Source organism: Leishmania braziliensis, chromosome 36 (genome assembly GCF_000002845.2).
Source record: "Leishmania braziliensis MHOM/BR/75/M2904 complete genome, chromosome 36".
NCBI lineage: Eukaryota > Euglenozoa > Kinetoplastea > Trypanosomatida > Trypanosomatidae > Leishmania > Leishmania braziliensis.
This window is the reverse complement of record NC_009327.2, coordinates 1,251,321-1,267,544: the sequence shown is the minus strand read 5'-3', so window position 1 is coordinate 1,267,544 and position 16,224 is coordinate 1,251,321. Positions and strand designations below refer to the sequence as shown.

The window sequence follows — 16,224 nt, the reverse complement described above, 5'->3', positions numbered from 1 at the left end:
TCCCGATAAGCTATCAAAACAGCACGTCCCCCTCCCCTTCTCTGTGTTGCTTCTCGCTCGAAGACAAGACGCACGCTAAGCGTGGTCAGTGTGTATATATTATACTCTTCACATTCGTAGATGTCAATCATTTCTCCGCCGCTCAACCTCTAATGATGCACAGCGCTTCCCCATCGCTTCAGCACTCAGTGCACTTTCATCCTTGTTTGCAATGTATACTATATTTTTTCTCTTTACGTTGAGCTCTAGTCAGCGTGTCGCCATGTGACTTTCCCCCTCCCAGCTTGTTAGGCAGAAAGCATACCGATAAGATCATTCACTCAGTGAAATTAAGCGGGTGGCACTGTCTGCACAAACTGTGGGACAAGGAGACCCTACCACTAAGGGCAAGGATACTCACAACAGCGCAGGAATGTGTTGCGGCCCGCCTTTCAAGCAGCGTAACCTCTGCGTGCGTTCTCTCCGACAAAAAGTGCTGGTGTTTTGTTCAATCAGAGCCCCATTCTATGTTATCCTCATCACTGTTAACGAGACGTGGTCTGGTCCCGGCCAGAAGTCCGCTTGAAGGCAAAAGGAGACTTGTAAGCGTAGCAAAGATGGGGTGAATTTGGCTCCCCAAATGGGGAAGAACGCTGAGGGAAGCGCATGCGACTAGCAGGAGCGCCAGCAGCATCTATCATGTTCGTTTCATTCCTTTATCTTCTCTCTACCCAGTCGCACGTCAAGCCCGCCTTCGTGTGCATATGTGTGGATTTTCTTCCCCATTGGAACTTCATCGACCAGAGAATGAAAGTAGTTTGCAGGTATTTACCTGCAGTAGCAACACCAAATGACGAAGCAGAAAATGAGCGAAGCAGACATGAGTGGGTGTATGAAATGATGGGCATGTCCGCGACATCAGTCGCACTCACAGGCCCTTCAGCGCTTTGCGTGCGTAGAAGCTGCTTAGCGCAAGTGCCTCCCTCTTCCTTCGCACATTTCCCTAGACTACACTTCGTTTAAAAAAAAAAAAACACCCCGTGAGTCTCAGCACAAGGAAGAGCAAACACAGCAGCTACGCTGCTGCTGCTGCGATGGAGGTCAGCGAGGACACGCAGTCACCCGGCTCCGTGGGTTGTCTGGCCAGCTATATGTACCAGTCTTACTCCGTTCTCTTTTGTCTCCCAAATCTCCCCTGCCGCATTCACGTGCGCGCATGTCAAAAAGCGGCGAGTCCACACTGACACTTTTTTAGAAGTGCCTTTCGCTTGGGTGTTTGTCAGGGGGTTGCCCGCACTTTTCATCTCACCTCCTCCTCTCTTCCTCTAGACGAGGATGAGTAGCGATGAGGAATGCCCGGAACTGATCTCGGCCCGTGTCCCGGTGACCATCCTCACAGGGTTTCTCGGCAGTGGCAAGACGACGCTGTTGCACTACGTCCTGTCGGCGGATCATACAATGCGTATTGCCGTCATTGTGAACGAGTTCGAGTTTGGCAGGGCCATCGAGAAGGGTCTAACGCTAAAGAGCTCCGAGAAGCCGGACGATGAGTGGCTGGAGCTGAAGAATGGGTGCATGTGCTGCACCGCCCAGACGCAGACGGTCAAGGCCCTCGAGTCCTTGATGGAGCGCAAAGGCACGTTCGATCTGATTCTTGTGGAAACGTCCGGTCTTGCGGATCCTGGGCCGATCGCGGCAATGTTCTGGCAAGATGCGCCGCTCTGCGGCTACCTGTACCTGTCCGGCATCGTGACCCTAGTCGACTCGGTGAACATCTGCCGATACCTGCACGACGAAGACGTGATGCAGGAGGCGGAGCGGCAGATCCTGATGGCTGACAAAGTTTTGCTGAACAAGTGCGACATTGCCTCTGCAGCGCAGCAAAAGGCGGCTCTCGCGGCGGTGCGGAAGATCAACCCTGTGGCCGCTGTCATTCAGAGCGATCACTCACGCGTACCCAACCTACGAGACATTCTGTTCATCGACACAACCCGCGCGGCAACCGAGCTGGTGCATCTTCACGATAACCATCCCTCCTCCATCAGTGCGGTGTCACTGGAGTTCTTTGACGCAGAGCGCGGCCTCGCCGTCAGCTCGCACCGCGACGTGCACGCCATTGCTACTGACCTCCTGTACCGATGCGAAGAGTACGGCTTCGAGGTGGTGCGGTGCAAGGCTGCGATATGGTGCTACGAGAATGGGGAATACGGCCTCCTGCAGCTCCAGAGCATTGGCGACCTCTTTGACGTAACTCCGATGGTGGGGCAGAGTGTGCCGTTCGGCTGCACACGCGCGTTGGTGCTCGGCAAAAAGCTGGATGAGGAGAAGTTGCGAGCCATCTTTGCCAAGCACCTGAAGGCGACCAAGTAGATCTTGGGAGAGGAGAAAGGGTACGCCAGGTACGAAAAGGAGAAGTTCCTGCAGCAGTAAGAATAAAGACGCACACATGGCGAAGGAGAAAGACGAAAACGAGCATCAACCACCTTGGTCGGATGAGGAAGCGCGGCTGTAGACAGGGCTTTCCTATCCTTCCGGTGATTTGGTGTACCGTGATGACCCTCTCTCTCTCTCCCCCTTCACCTTCTCTGGTGTGCTTTCAAACTTAATCGCAGTGTTAGGGATTCCTCTTTGTTTGCCTTGGCCCATCGTCGCTACAACGAGGTCCGACTCGGAACCGTCTCTTGTACAGCGGCTGGTATCACACAATGAACACACATGCACATGCACAACCTGAAGCATGTTGGCTAGCATCCGTTTTGTCCAAGCCTGCTTACGTGGAAGGGGGGGGGCACCAATGTTTCGCCACACACCTCTCTTTCCACGAGACGCGTCTCCCTCCCCCTTTCCTTTCCAGTGTCTGGACCCGCATGCACAGAGGCATCGATGCCGATGGTGACACTCATCCTGTGCGTGTATATCTCGTTCTCGTTTCCTCTGCCCTTTCTTTGTTGTGCCCTACGGACCTCCACATTTCTAAGCCCTCGCTCCTTCGCTCCATCACACATTTCTCTCCAGGAACGGTCGTGCGGGTGAGGGAGCAGCGCTACCGGCTACCAACTTCTCCAAAGGGCTGCGACACTTTTTTCGTCTCTAAACGACATCTACGCCGGGCAAGAGCTACAGCGCAATGGAGGAGAAGTTCCTACAGCTGCGCCAGGGGCGCGAGGAGCAGCGGCGACAGCGTTCCAAGGAAACTGCGGTCATCACGGTGCAGCGCCAGCAATACGAGTCGGAGGCCGAGCTGCTGGAAGCGCAGGTCACCCAGCTCCTTCAGGAAGGCAACGTGACGGAGTCGCAGCAGCGCCTCGACGCATTGCGGACACTGGTGCAGGACACGGCCAACAGCATCTCTCTTACTGCGCACGAGATGGCGAAGGCAAACATGATTCTCGCTCGTCTGCAGCAACTCGTAGATGAAAAGAGCAGCAGCGTAGCGCCAAAAAAGTTCAAGTTCTCCTCGCGCGCCAAGGCGAAACCGACGCCTGATGCCGAGTCCACCATCCGCTCCTTATGCCCGACTGGTACATCCGGCACGAATGAACCGACTGCGATGGCTGCTGTGACGGTCGCAGAGACGGTTAACAGCACCAACGGCTTTGGCAACGTCTACGGACCATCCACGGATACCGACCTCTTCATCAACCATTCGAAGGGCGTCTTCATCAGGGACTGCATGAATTGCACCATCTATTGCCTTCCCATCGCCGGGTCCGTCTTCCTATCAGCGTGCACCAACTGTCGCGTCTACGTTGCCTGCCATCAGTTACGACTGAAGGGCTGCATGAACCTGGACCTCTACGCGTGGTGCGCCTCTACTCCAATCATTGAGACATGTGATGCCATGCGATTCGGGCCCTATCAGTGCTGGGCAGGCTTGCTGAGCTCGTGCACCGAGGATGGGAAGGCGTACCCCACACACATGGAGTGGGTGCGCCGCGTCGGCGAAATCGAAGATACAGCACGGACGGAGCGAAACTACATCAAAGTGGACGACTTTCAGTGGGTAAAAAAGAGCCCGAGTCCTCACTGGCGTGTGCTCACCAGAGAGGAGGAAAGGGTGAGCACCGCCGTTTTTGGGCCCGCAACGCTGCCCTCCTCATCCGCTCACCCTACTGCTGCTGCAGTTCACTGAGTTGGGGAGCAGCTGTCACACACACACACACTGTAATGGTGCGCTCCCCTTTGTTGTTCTTCCTCCGGGTGGGCGTAATTCAGTGCACTCTGAAGGGAGAAGAGCGAAAGGGAACTATTCAACTTCTTTGCCTCCTGCGTCTCATCCGGCGGTATGCATGCGTGCAACTACCGAAGCTACCACACTACCTGGGGGAGGGGGAGGGAGGAGCAGATGTTTTGAACACCGCTGCATTGAAAGTCGGGGGAAGCCCGTGGATGATTGCAGTTTCCTGTTGATGTCGTACGCATTTTTTCTCTCATGTGGCACGTTTCCTAACCCGCACGTTCTCGGCAACCCCGTCTTTTCGTGGAAACGAGTCATGCTTGCATATGCTCGAGCTCCACATCTAGACACAACCCCCACGGGGGTGCCGCACGCTGCTGTGCTCGCGAGGAGGGCTATCTCTGTCTCCTGTGGCGTTGTAGATCTCTTCACCGCGCATTACGTGCCGCTTTGCCGCCTCTCGCGCTCCGTATCCACAAGAACAACAGGCACGCACATCTGCCCCCATCCTTACCTCTCCCCTCCCCCCTCACCTCGTACAACAGCCTCTATGCATGCCTTCGCCGATCAGCATCGCTGGTCTACTCAGGAAGGCGTGGGCACCAAAGCAAAGGACAAGGCGATTATCACATCCGACACCCTCGCACAGGCCATACCTTCCAGTCCCTTGACGTTGCTCACTACAGCCCTGCCACGATTTTAGTAGGGCAGTGGACTTGCACACGCAGCGCTAAAACGAAAAAAAGCTCACGCTGCCTTTTTTTAGAAACAAAGATGAACATTCGGCAGCGCAAGTCGGAGCGGCACAAAGAGGCGCTGCGGAAACTCAGCCAAATTGGAGGCAACAAGAGCTGCTTTGATTGCGGCATGCGAGGTCCTCTCTACGTGGTGTCGGATTTCGGCATTCTTGTGTGCTCCGGCTGCAGCGCTGTGCACCGCTCCTTCCAGCACAAAGTAAAGGGAATCACAATGAGTGAATTTACGGACGACGAGATCGCTCGTTTCGCTGTTTCCGGCAATGACCGAGCCCGCAATGTGTGGCTCAGCACCTTTCGCGATCAGCTCCCCCGCCCCGGTGATGTGATAGCGCTGAAAACCCATGTGCGCAGCATTTTTGAAGAGCGGCGGTGTTGGAATGCGCAGGAGTTCTCTGCCTTGCAAAAGTTGTGGGATCACCCAAATGAGCCACCTTCACAGGTGCCACCGCCCTTGTCCATGACGAGACCTACGGCGTTCTCCCTCGCACCAGCTCGAGAGGTGCCCACGGCTCAGCCCGGACCCGTCTCTGCTGCGACGGCTCCCGCGCCACCTAGTTCAGCAGCAGCACCACCAACATCGAGTGCCCCGGCCCCATCCGTGCGGCCACCGCAAGACGACATCTTCGATTGCCTTTTCGCAGCACCTGTACAATCTCCGTCGGAGCCTCAACCTACAGCACATGCTGCAGTAGCCACAGCATCACCAATGACTGCGTCACACGCCCCTATTCCGCCAGCACGGCACCAGCCCGCAACAGTGACCAGTATCGTAGGTGACCTGTTTGCCGGAGTGCCGCCACCAGTGGTGCAGCCAGCAGGCGGATATAGCGCCCTTTATCCACAGAAACCACAACAACAGCAGCAGTCGATGGACTTCCCTGTTCATGGCACCAGGTGCAACTTCACTCAAGGTCCTCCGAGCAACATAATGACACCGCCTCCGCTACAGTCCTCACAACTGCCTTACCAGCAGCAACAGCCACAGCAGGATATGATCGTGTTCAGCACTTCTGGGGCAGCGGCCCCGTACTCTGCGCCCGCTCAGTCACACAACCACAACCTCAACAGCGTCACACCAAGCACCACCGTCTACCCCTCCGCGTCCGGTGCCGCACCCCAGGCCTACCAGCCATCACCTTTTTCAAGCAATCCGCCGCCTCAGCAGGAAGGGTGGAGTGCACCCTCCTTCTCCAGTGCGTCACCAAGCTCGAACATTAATCGCATTGTCGTCTTGTCAGTTACGAAGCAGCAGAATGACAGATCGCAGAACTCCCAGTCGAAGTGACCGTGAGTCACCCCTCTGTTCGAGGGAAGGAAAGCCTGGTAGAATGCGGGGCTATGCCGGCAGGCATGCACTCGGGCTTATCTACGGGCGTCGGTATGGCAACGTGGCTTTCCAGTCGCAGGCAGAGGGGTGGAGAGGTCGTGAACAGAACCAGTCGCCTCGCTCTCTTTCTCTCATTTCTTATTGCCTTTCCAGTTTGCGCGCGTGAGTGCTTGTGCGTGTCTCTGTTGGCACGAATCGCTGCAGGACCTCAAAGCACAGCCACGTTCAGCAACAACCGGAGAAAGGCTGAGTCAGCTTCAGTCATGAACAACCTCTCTGTGTCATGCGTGCGAATTTCTCGTGCTTTTTTTTCCCTTTTAAGTCCTCTGCTGGAGTGCGGTCAGTGTGGGCAACTGTGCACAAGAGTGGGATGAGTAGTTGCTTCATGATCACAGCTGCTCTCAAAACCCTCTCTCCCTTACCATTGGCACCAAAGGATGGGATGTGTGTCAGTCGTTCACTCATCCATGGTGCTGTGACGAGTCGCAGAGACCCTCCATACATGCACCTGCATTCACCCTGTGGTCTCACTTCAGAAAAACTGCTCTCGTACTTCTCTCGCTTCTCCCTCACAACAGCAGCTACTCATCGCTCTCTGATTCACTCAGCAGGACAACGTGAGGCGCACGCCCATAGGAGTCTTCGGCCCTTTCTCTCTCTCTATATGGATACAGTGGTGCGCCTTTTTTTCTTTTACCCTGCCAAGACAATTTGCTCTTCTTTCTGCTGCGGCGGCTGATGGATAGAAGGCGGCTCTTGACGCGCCTAACGTAGCAGTGGTTTTTTCACACATACACGCACAAACACGCCTCTAGCCCTCGCTTCTTCTCTCTTGCATAAAATCATTTCTCTCACAACGCTGTCGAAAGTGCAAGCGGCACGGTTGCCCAGCGATCTCTCTTGTTTTTTTTTCTCTCACCATAGAGCCACTACTTGCAACACCGTCATCAGGAAGAGAGGATTCACAGCAACCTCGATAAAATGGCCTCTGTTGACACCCAGTGGGCCATAAAGTCCCTTCTTCAGCTCAGCCATCATCATCTCCGTCACAGCGCAGCGACAGCCTTCTCGTCGCCATCGTGTCTAGTGCTGCCAGCATCGACGTCCTTCGGGTCTGCCGCCAAGGCGGTGCAGGTGACGGCGATGCCGCGGCTCATGCGAAAGTCCTGCAATCCATCGCATGTAATACTCCTCGCCAAGCGGCCGAGCGGGATTGCAGGAGTGACCCTTAGGCAGGGCAACCGGGTATCGTGGACTGGTCTGCCTGCCGCCGAATCATCGCCGGCGCCTGCCCCGTGCTCACGGAAGACTCGTCTTCTAGCTTCTTACCTCCAGCGGCGCGGCTTTGCTATGATACCTCCCGTGGCCACCGAAGCGCGCTCGTCGTCTCCGCAATTTCGATCCGTAGAGAGGCCGATGCCACTGCTGCTGCACACAAACCATCTGATTGGCTGGAAGCTGAACGACGCGTCGCCGGCGTTTCCAGTGTACGCGCACACCATTGCCGAGCTTCAACGGTTGCGCAGCAGCGACGTGGCCGCTCTGCGGCCGCAGCACTGCCTCATCGCCAACGAGTACTGCGAGTGGGACAACTGGCGGGAAGTGCTGGGCGAGCCGGGCTGGGACCTCTTCAGCGCTGACGACGCTGCAGTCGAGCGGCTCCTGCAGGACGGCCTCCCCGTTTCCACGATAGAGAGGGAAGCGGGGCTGTACCCGGTCGAGGTGCTCTGAAGACGATAAGGCACTGCTTCTCTTATTTTTTTCTCTCTGCACTCCTTTACTGCACCTAATGCACCCTGCACACTCATAGAGCCTTAACAGTGGGCGTTTTGGGTATCGTTGCTGTCGCGGCTGTCGAGACTCGTACACACAACACTTAACGTGCCATGCTAGAAAGTCACTAACTGCAGTACCTCATCTCGCCCTCGACCATCCCCCTCGCCGTCGGCCGGGGTCCCCTGCCGCGTGGGCGCATGCATGATACGTGCTGAGCTTGCACAGTCGTGCTGCGAGATTTTTTCTTTGCACCACCACCATCACCAACCCCACATCCATAGAAGCAAGCAAATCGTTCCTCCGTGAAGGGGGAGTTGTTCGTAGACACACATATACGATTATAAATTGGAGTAATAGCATCGCCCATGGCAGCTGTTGCGTGTTCTCTTGCTGTTTTTCACCGTTTCTTCGATCAGTTTTGCTTTGCTTCCGCCACGCACAAATCCGTACATGCGGGTCGCACCTTTAAAGAGAAACCTCGAGAGATGCGGTTGCACTGTATCGATGTTCTTTCAAAGGAAAATAGATGCCATAGGAACGATCGTTATGGTGCGAACGCCTTTTTCCCGTCCCAGCAGCCTCACATCGTCACACCTACGCAGCGATGCATGTCTGCGTCTGTACGTGTTTGGGTGTGCCGGTGGGGGGGATTAGGGCGAGACGAACCTCAAAACCGAGCATGGGATCAAACAAGAACAGTCTGGCGCGCTGTTCTTTCTTTTTATTATTATTTGAGAAACACCCATGAAGTCGCTGCAGCGCAACCGTTTTGCGAGTCTCTCGCTCGCCTCTTCTTCGTCTCCGCCTCCCTCCTCCTTCGGCCTCCCTCAGCACCAGCCACCGTCATCATCACATCTCCTCTTTGCCACTCTCGCGTTTGTGTACGCGCATGTGTACGTCCTAGCTATGTCGTTCGTCTACGACTACCCCCCCCCTCCTCTATCGACTCCCTTTTCTTCCCCCAACTTATTCTATACCGTATACATTGGTGCGGGTTGGCTCGTATGCTCTGCGTTGTCACCTCGCGCTTGGCAGAGTGAGCGACGACGATGTTTACTCGATCGGTCATTAGCCGGTCCACTGCGTCGCGGCACGCCTTCATGGACATCACAATTGGCAGGCAGGATCCGCAGCGTGTGTCTTTCGAACTCTTTATGAAGAAGTGCCCAGTTGCCTCAGAGAACTTCCTGAAGTTATGCACCGGTGAAAATGTGCTGCCGCGGGTGTCCAGCATCGATGGGATCGGTGAGCCATCCTTTCGATACCAGTTTCTGCCGCAGCTGACGTACCGAAACACGACGGTGCACCGCGTCTGCAAAGGCTATCTTGTGCAAGGCGGTGATATCGTCTCTGGTCAAGGCACGGGTCAGCTTTCCATCTACGGTGAATTCTTCGACGCGCCGGAAGAAGTGAAAGCGTCCAAGTTTGATCGAATGGGTCTCTTAGGCACCGCTGTGAGTGCACCACACTTGAATGGGTCGCAGTTTTTTATCCTGACGGCGGACAAGGCGCCGCACCTCAACGGCACGTGCATCTGCTTCGGCCGTGTCGTGGACGGATGGGCCGTGGTGAAGGCCATCGAGGCCATCCCGCTAACGGTCACTGGCGAGCCAGTGGAGCGGGTTGTAGTGGTTGACTGCGGGAAGCTCTAAAAGAACACACGCGGGCCGCTCGAAGAAGAGAATGAACCACCCGTTAGGGGAGGCGCAGGCGCTGAAGAGCATCGCTGTTGTGGATGTCGGTCTTTTTCTGCTCTACTCACGAGGTTCGAAGATGGCGCATGGGAACCAAGGCAAGGCAGTCTGGAGCGACTCCTCCACAGGTCTCTAGGAGTGGGTCGCGAAGAGTACGCCCTGTACTCTTCCTCTCCCTGTGTGTTCGAGTGAACTGCTTGCTGGCTGTCGCTGCTGTGCTATGGTTTGTTCGGCTCCTCTCCTTTTCCTCTCCATCATGTGGCTCACAAGCGTTTACGTACTCAGAAATGAGGCTGGCGTGCGGTCGACGAACGTCCCCGGCGAAGCGCATGTCCCATCTAAAGGTGGCAACAGCACCAGCGGCAGTGGAAGTCTACCCACTCCTCTCAAGAGCAGTACAGGGTGTGTGCACGTCTGGTGGAATGTTACCCACCGCACACCACCATCAGGGTCATCTGTTGCTGGCTCAACTCCACCCCATGTCGTCCTCTTCTCCCGTCCTGTGACAGCTGCCTCCCACGATCCTCCTTTCACTTCGGCAGAGATGCCTCACTCTGCACCGCTTGGCCTCTTCCGTCTCTTCTCCAGCTGTCCACATACAACGAAAACGTCAATGTCGACAGATTTCGAGAAGACGGGGAGAGAAAGAGCACTAGCGATGCACTGGCGTTGTTGAGAGACACCCCTGCTTTTCTCTCTGAGTGTGTGTGTGTGTACGAACGGTATGCGCCCAACACTCGCTTCTCCCTCTTTCCCCTCCCTCTCTCTCCTCCCCTTTTTTTTTTGGTGTGCCAAACTGGTGCGCCTCTGTGTGTCGGTGGGGCGTGTACGTCGCAAACCGCCTGTGTAGAGCGAGCACGCACGCAAAGGCACGCGCACTCGAGCACGAGATAGATCGCTGCAAAGTCTTCTGTTTGCTTCACTGATTTCGTTTTTTTTTTTTGCAGCTCCCTTCTCCCTTCCCACAACGGAGCAGGCGAACACATTTTCCCGCCTCTGGCGTTACTGTTTTCCTATGGCGGACTTTACCATGGCTCACTCCAACGTTCAGAAGTACTCCCCTGGGGTGCTGGTGGGCAACTGGTTCGAGGACATCGCCATGCGCGAAGATCAACTGAAGCTGTACAAGGCGCAACGGCACGCCGCAGCGGAGCACCCCGAGAAGACGGCAACAAACGCAGTAGCGCGTTCGATGCTCGCGAGTCAGCTAGCAGAGCCGACCACCGTTGTCGCAGTCAAGGGAGATGATGTACGCATAGGGCAGCCGTATTGGGTGATAAACCAGAAAACACAAGCTGCTCTGGCGTTAGACCTGGGGACTGGTGGGGGGGCTTCCTCCCAGTCGCAGCAGTACGCTCTTTCGGGGTCCTCGGCCTCTGGCCCGCAGGTGCGCTCCACCTGGACTCTGCTACGGTGCAAAGACGAGCACAACCACAGCTACAACCGCAGCAACCCAAGTGTATTGCACTATGGCCAGCGAATTCGCCTTGCGAACGAAAACGCAAGCGCAGAGGGATTCCTGTACGTGCAGTCCTCCCGATCATCCGGCCTTCGCTCGTCAGAGGTGCAGTACGCCGTGGCCGCTCTCAACGCCTGCGCAGATAACGTGTTTGTAGTGAGCTGCGCCGGCACGGTGCGCGACGATGTGCACTTTGGTTCCCCTGTGAAGGTTGGCGATGGCGTGGTGCTGCTGCACTCCCTCACAAATCTGCCTCTCGCCTGCAACGGTGAGCACGTGGGCACGTCGTACGGCATGGAATATGCCGTCACATGTGGATACACCACCGACTACTACTCTCGCTCTCGGGGTGCCGTCGTGGTGAAGCCGGAGAACGTCTTCTACTTCTCTGGTGGGGGCGACGCCGATCCAGCGCTAATGAAGCCAAGAACGACCTCAAAGCCCAGTAGTAGGTCAACGACCATACTCACAATGACAACAGATAGCGGGGTGGCGGCGTTGGTGGAGCGCATTCGCCAGGGTGCCCTTGTGATTGGTGGGCGCATTGGCTTCCGCTCCCTGTCCATCGCCCTCGGTGTGGCATGCAACGAGCAGCGGCAACGTCGCTTCCTTGACCGCAACGCGCTTCGCAGGGCGATTGCCGGACTTGGTGTCTGGCTGAGTCCCATGGAAACGGACGTACTCATGAAGCGCTTCGATACAGCTGGTGACAACGTTGTGTGCGCGCAGGATATTCTGGCCGAGTTGCGTGGCACGATGCCGCTGGTCCGCATGCAGGCAGTCATCTATGCGTACCAGCAGCTGAGCATTGAGGGACGGGGATCTGTTGAGTTCAAGGACATGCACAGCCTTTTCTGCCTCAACGCCGCCACAATCCCGGATGTAGTTGACGGCGTCATTCAACGCGCGGAGGCCGTACGCGACTTTGAGAGTTGCTGGCCAGGACGTGTGGGATGCAAAATCGGCACCGTCACTCTTGACGAGTTTGCCGAATACTACGCGGATGTTTCGCCCGCGGAGAAATCTGATGAGCGCTTCTGCAAACTACTGCTGCAGTCGTGGGCTATTCCCGCCACCTCTGCCTATCTGTCGGGTGTGCCGCACCGCCTCCTCACTGTGATGTACGACGACAAGCCAACCGAGACGGTTCGGCTTCCAGACTCGCTGGTGCTGGACACGCACAACCGAGAGGCTGTGAGACGCCTGCTGATCCAATGCGGTCTACGAGGCGTGAAAGACTTCGCTGTGTCCACCGACATGTAAAGTCTTGCCAGCGATGGACACAGAGGGGAGATGCCTGTAGGGGGGAGTGGGCGCGTTGCCGATGCGGGCGGACGCTTTCGTCTTCTGTTTTTCTCTTGGGGCTTTGCGTGTTTCCTCCGCTGTGCTCTCTTTGGTGCCTTCTCTGCGAGTGCATCCGTCGCCCTCCCCCCTCCCCCCCCCCCTCACACACACACACACGCACACGACGTGACTCCTCCTCGCATGTTCACTTTTTTTGGTTTCACGGTTGTCCTCCCTTTTCCTTTCGCTTTGTTTTTTTTCTCTCTCTCTGTTGTCTCCTCCACGATGCATACCAGTATATCTGCTGTTTGTTCTGTGCAAGTGCGTGAGTGTCTGCTCGCACCTCTCCTCCAACTATTCAGTCACTTTCGCGCAAGTCATGTACATACCGTGTTATGAGGCACACACACACGGGTGTGTGTATGGGGGGGTGTAGGTTTGCTTCTTCTTCCTTTGTTGTCCTTGCGGCTTCGCCCCCTCTTCTCTCATTCACACCTCTTGAAGTCAAGTGACACACACACACACACAAAAAAGAAGGAATGAAAAAACAAGGGTGCTCCAACTGTAACCAATCTCATCACAACTCCAACCCCTCCCCCCGTAACACACTCGCTAGGGATGATCAGGACAACAACGAACCCCCTTCGGTTAAACAAGGCGTCAACCTCCCCGACCATCCCTTTTAGACCCTGCAACACGTGAAGCTATCTTGTGATGACAACGCTCACAAGAGTTCCATGACGCCTCTGTCCCTCAAGTGGCGCGTCTTCAATGTGGCGCAGCTGCATGACTCTCTCTTTCCCATCTGAGTGGCTGCTTCTCCCTCTATGTGTCTCCTTGCCACTTTCGCTTGCTCCTCTCCCATCAATCACTACCACCGCCCTCTAAAAGAGTGCATCCGCACGCGGCGCACAGCCTCCATGGTGCGCGTGCTGGTAAATAGCGAGGACTGCTCAGTGCAGATAAAGGGGGGCCTCATTACATTCCTCTATGCCACAGTGGTCAAGGACCCGCTTCTTGTAGCGGCACACAACGTGACCCAGCTGTTGCGGTCTCGCAAGGATGGCACGACTGCCAAGCTGGTGACGGACGGCAACTCCTACGTGCTGAAGTTTGAGTCTCTGCAGGACAGAGAAGGGTTCATTGAGTCTATCGTTCGCGCCCAAGAAGCGGAACAGGCGCTGTCGAACGACGAATGGGTAGTCTCCACTATCTGCGACGCTGCCGTCGAGGTCGGGGTCCTGGATAAAGAGGAGCTCAAGGAGATCATGAACGCCGCGGGTCAGCGTGGAGTGGAGCAGGCCTTCGACGCGCTGGAGACCCTCGTCGACCGAGAAACATTTCAGCTGCTACCCATTACCGAGCAAATGGAGAACGACGTGCTGCGCCAAATTCCTGTGCTCGCGGCGGTCTTCCAGCAGAGAGTCGTGGACAAGGCGACGAAGAAGAGTTTCTGGGATGCGGTTGTGCGCAAGTACTTCTGCTTCTCGCGCACCTTTCTGGAGGAGGACATTCAGCGCCTTGAGGGTGCAACGCCAGCGGCCACTCCCGCGCCACCCCCTCCGCCTCCCCTGTCTGGTAGCGCCGCCACCTCGTCCCTCTCTATCATCAACGCCTCCTCGATGAATGCGCTGCCGAAGGGCGCGGCGATCGCCATGGTGGACACCGACATCAACGAGGAAGATCTTCTTCACCTGGAGGAGGACGCCGAGCCGCTGCGCCACAGCCTTGAGGGCTTCTTTGCAGCACATCGGCATGTGCCCGTGAGCAGTACAGGCGCGCTCCCCCTCAGTGGGGTCGTGCTGCCCTTCCCTCAAGAGACTGCAGATCCATCCCCTGCACACCGCCCGCGTTTTGTTGGTCGTCATGTGCTACAGCAGTTCCCCTCTGAAATGATTGAGAAGGCCGCCTTGGAGACGCTTCGCATGTTCTGGCGCAGCGGTGTGAAGCAGCGAAGAAGCATCCTCGCCAAGTACACAAGCAGCAGCAAAAAGGGTCGCGGAAGTTTTATTCAGCGCATGTGTCTGGAGCAGGCAGATCGCACGGTGCAGGACACCTAGCAGGGCGATGATGGTGCGCTCATCTGATCTGATCTCCGGGTGCCCTCCCCCCAATGCTATTGTTTATCGGCCAGCTAGTGCCTTCCAAGTAGCGCGAGAGCCCTTGGCGCTGGTCAAAATATCGGTAACGCTCTACTCGGCACTGTAAGGCAGCGTCTATTGCTGAGGCGGAAGAGAGGAGCGAAGCGCAACGCCAACAAATACAAACAAAAAATGTGCGCCCAGTGCCGCACACTCCCGTGTGAACAAAAGACAACGTGAACACAATGCGGTGCACGAGTGATGGACTACTCAAAGCACCCCAACCCCATCTTGCCCTGCTGCACCACCGCCCCTCTTTCCCTCTCGTGCTCTCTCTCTCTCTCTCTGAAGAACAGGACTGTGGTTAAGTGACATGCGCTTGCCAACGCTCTCCTCTTTCTGCTACGTACCCTCCTTTTTCCCTCTCTTTTACCCACACCTGCGCCTTCGTGCGTGTGTGCGGGACGTGTCTCCCCCACTCATCAACCATGTAATACCCCACCACAACCATGTCTCTCTGGCGTGTGATGTGGCTCATCCTCGTCTTCCTCCCCCCTCCCACCCCCCCCCTCTATACGCGGGCTCTCACGCCCTGGACTTGATAAGCAGAAGCAGAACGGTAGTAGAGCGCCACGCGATGTTCTTTGCACTTCTCGAGGCACTATTCTGGGTGTACGCGGTGGCCAGCTGGTGCATGTGCTTCTTCGTCGTCTTCTCCTGTGGGGAAGGAATTCGCTGGTTCACGACATTTCACAACTATCTCCTCATTCTGGGTGCCACCTCCGGGGCCGCCATGGCGCCCTTTCGCACGGTTCCATCCAGCAGTCTGCTGATGGTGTTCAGCGGGTGGGCCTTTTATGCGATGTTGGTGTCGGTGCATAGCATGCGCTTCCGGCTGTGGCGCAGCCATGTTCTACCAGTCACCACCCCGCTACTGCTTATGATGATGTGGGCACAGTGCCGCCAGTCCATGACAAGTTCGGAAGCGACAGTGTCGTGACGAGGCCACGTCGTTTTCCTTTTTTTTCATATGCACGCTGACCGAAACAATGCGCGCGTACGTGCTTGCGTTTGTGTAAGTGTGGGTGTGACTCTGACGGTGACCACAGGTTTGCCTTTGCTTACTCTTAAATCCTTTACCGCATTACTCAAGAGAGAACGAGACGGAACGCCGGGGGATTCGAGAAAACGCCGCACCTCCACCGTCTATTGCTGTGGCTGCTCATGGGACATTCTTTGAGTCTATTTGTCGCGTATGGTGGGCCCTTACACCGCCTTCTCATGTGTCGTTTCTGTCGTTGTGATTCCCTCAGTCGCCCAGATAAGCACCTTTCCCGTGCCACTCACTTGCTGCCACCTCATCCTCCCGTTTGGCTGCTTTTTTGGTTGTCCCTCCCTCCTCCCCCCCTTCCCCTCGCTCCCTTCCCTCTTGCTTCGACACAAACGTCTACGCACACACGTACACCTTCAAAAGATACATCACCAACTATCGTCTAAACCATCCACACACACACACACAGACAGACGTGTGCATTGCCTTGTGATTTACGCCTTGATTGCTCTCTCTCTCCCCCCCCTCCTCCCCCATCGGTCACTCCACACCCTCGCAACAAAGCCGGTCCGTCCCCCGTTGCATCTGTGCATCTCTGCCCTCCCCTCCCCCCCCCCTCCTCCTCCTTACCGTACCTC

The 16,224-nt window shown here is 56.2% G+C and overlaps 7 protein-coding genes across 7 annotated transcripts; all 7 read left to right on the top strand.

The window, feature by feature from the left end:
• Positions 1–1,314: 1,314 nt before the first annotated feature.
• On the top strand, positions 1,315–2,349 carry LBRM_35_3390 (conserved hypothetical protein; the record flags this gene model as incomplete). The annotated part of the gene is made up of 1 exon (XM_001568908.1): positions 1,315–2,349. One exon carries the CDS (start codon positions 1,315–1,317, stop codon positions 2,347–2,349), a length of 1,035 nt encoding a protein of 344 aa, XP_001568958.1.
• A 757-nt stretch (positions 2,350–3,106) lies between these two features.
• Positions 3,107–4,111, top strand: LBRM_35_3380 (conserved hypothetical protein; the record flags this gene model as incomplete). Its single annotated transcript, XM_001568907.1, has 1 exon — positions 3,107–4,111. One exon carries the CDS (start codon positions 3,107–3,109, stop codon positions 4,109–4,111), a length of 1,005 nt encoding a protein of 334 aa, XP_001568957.1.
• An 819-nt stretch (positions 4,112–4,930) lies between these two features.
• On the top strand, positions 4,931–6,199 carry LBRM_35_3370 (putative ADP-ribosylation factor GTPase activating protein; the record flags this gene model as incomplete). Its single annotated transcript, XM_001568906.2, has 1 exon — positions 4,931–6,199. The coding sequence occupies one exon, from the start codon at positions 4,931–4,933 to the stop codon at positions 6,197–6,199; it is 1,269 nt and encodes a 422-aa protein (XP_001568956.2).
• Positions 6,200–7,222: 1,023 nt separating this feature from the next.
• On the top strand, positions 7,223–7,972 carry LBRM_35_3360 (conserved hypothetical protein; the record flags this gene model as incomplete). Its single annotated transcript, XM_001568905.1, has 1 exon — positions 7,223–7,972. One exon carries the CDS (start codon positions 7,223–7,225, stop codon positions 7,970–7,972), a length of 750 nt encoding a protein of 249 aa, XP_001568955.1.
• A 1,094-nt stretch (positions 7,973–9,066) lies between these two features.
• Positions 9,067–9,669, top strand: CYP10 (putative cyclophilin 10; the record flags this gene model as incomplete). Its single annotated transcript, XM_001568904.1, has 1 exon — positions 9,067–9,669. The coding sequence occupies one exon, from the start codon at positions 9,067–9,069 to the stop codon at positions 9,667–9,669; it is 603 nt and encodes a 200-aa protein (XP_001568954.1).
• Positions 9,670–10,726: 1,057 nt separating this feature from the next.
• LBRM_35_3340 (conserved hypothetical protein) lies at positions 10,727–12,433 on the top strand (the record flags this gene model as incomplete). Its single annotated transcript, XM_001568903.1, has 1 exon — positions 10,727–12,433. One exon carries the CDS (start codon positions 10,727–10,729, stop codon positions 12,431–12,433), a length of 1,707 nt encoding a protein of 568 aa, XP_001568953.1.
• A 941-nt stretch (positions 12,434–13,374) lies between these two features.
• On the top strand, positions 13,375–14,514 carry LBRM_35_3330 (conserved hypothetical protein; the record flags this gene model as incomplete). Its single annotated transcript, XM_001568902.1, has 1 exon — positions 13,375–14,514. The coding sequence occupies one exon, from the start codon at positions 13,375–13,377 to the stop codon at positions 14,512–14,514; it is 1,140 nt and encodes a 379-aa protein (XP_001568952.1).
• Positions 14,515–16,224: the final 1,710 nt, after the last annotated feature.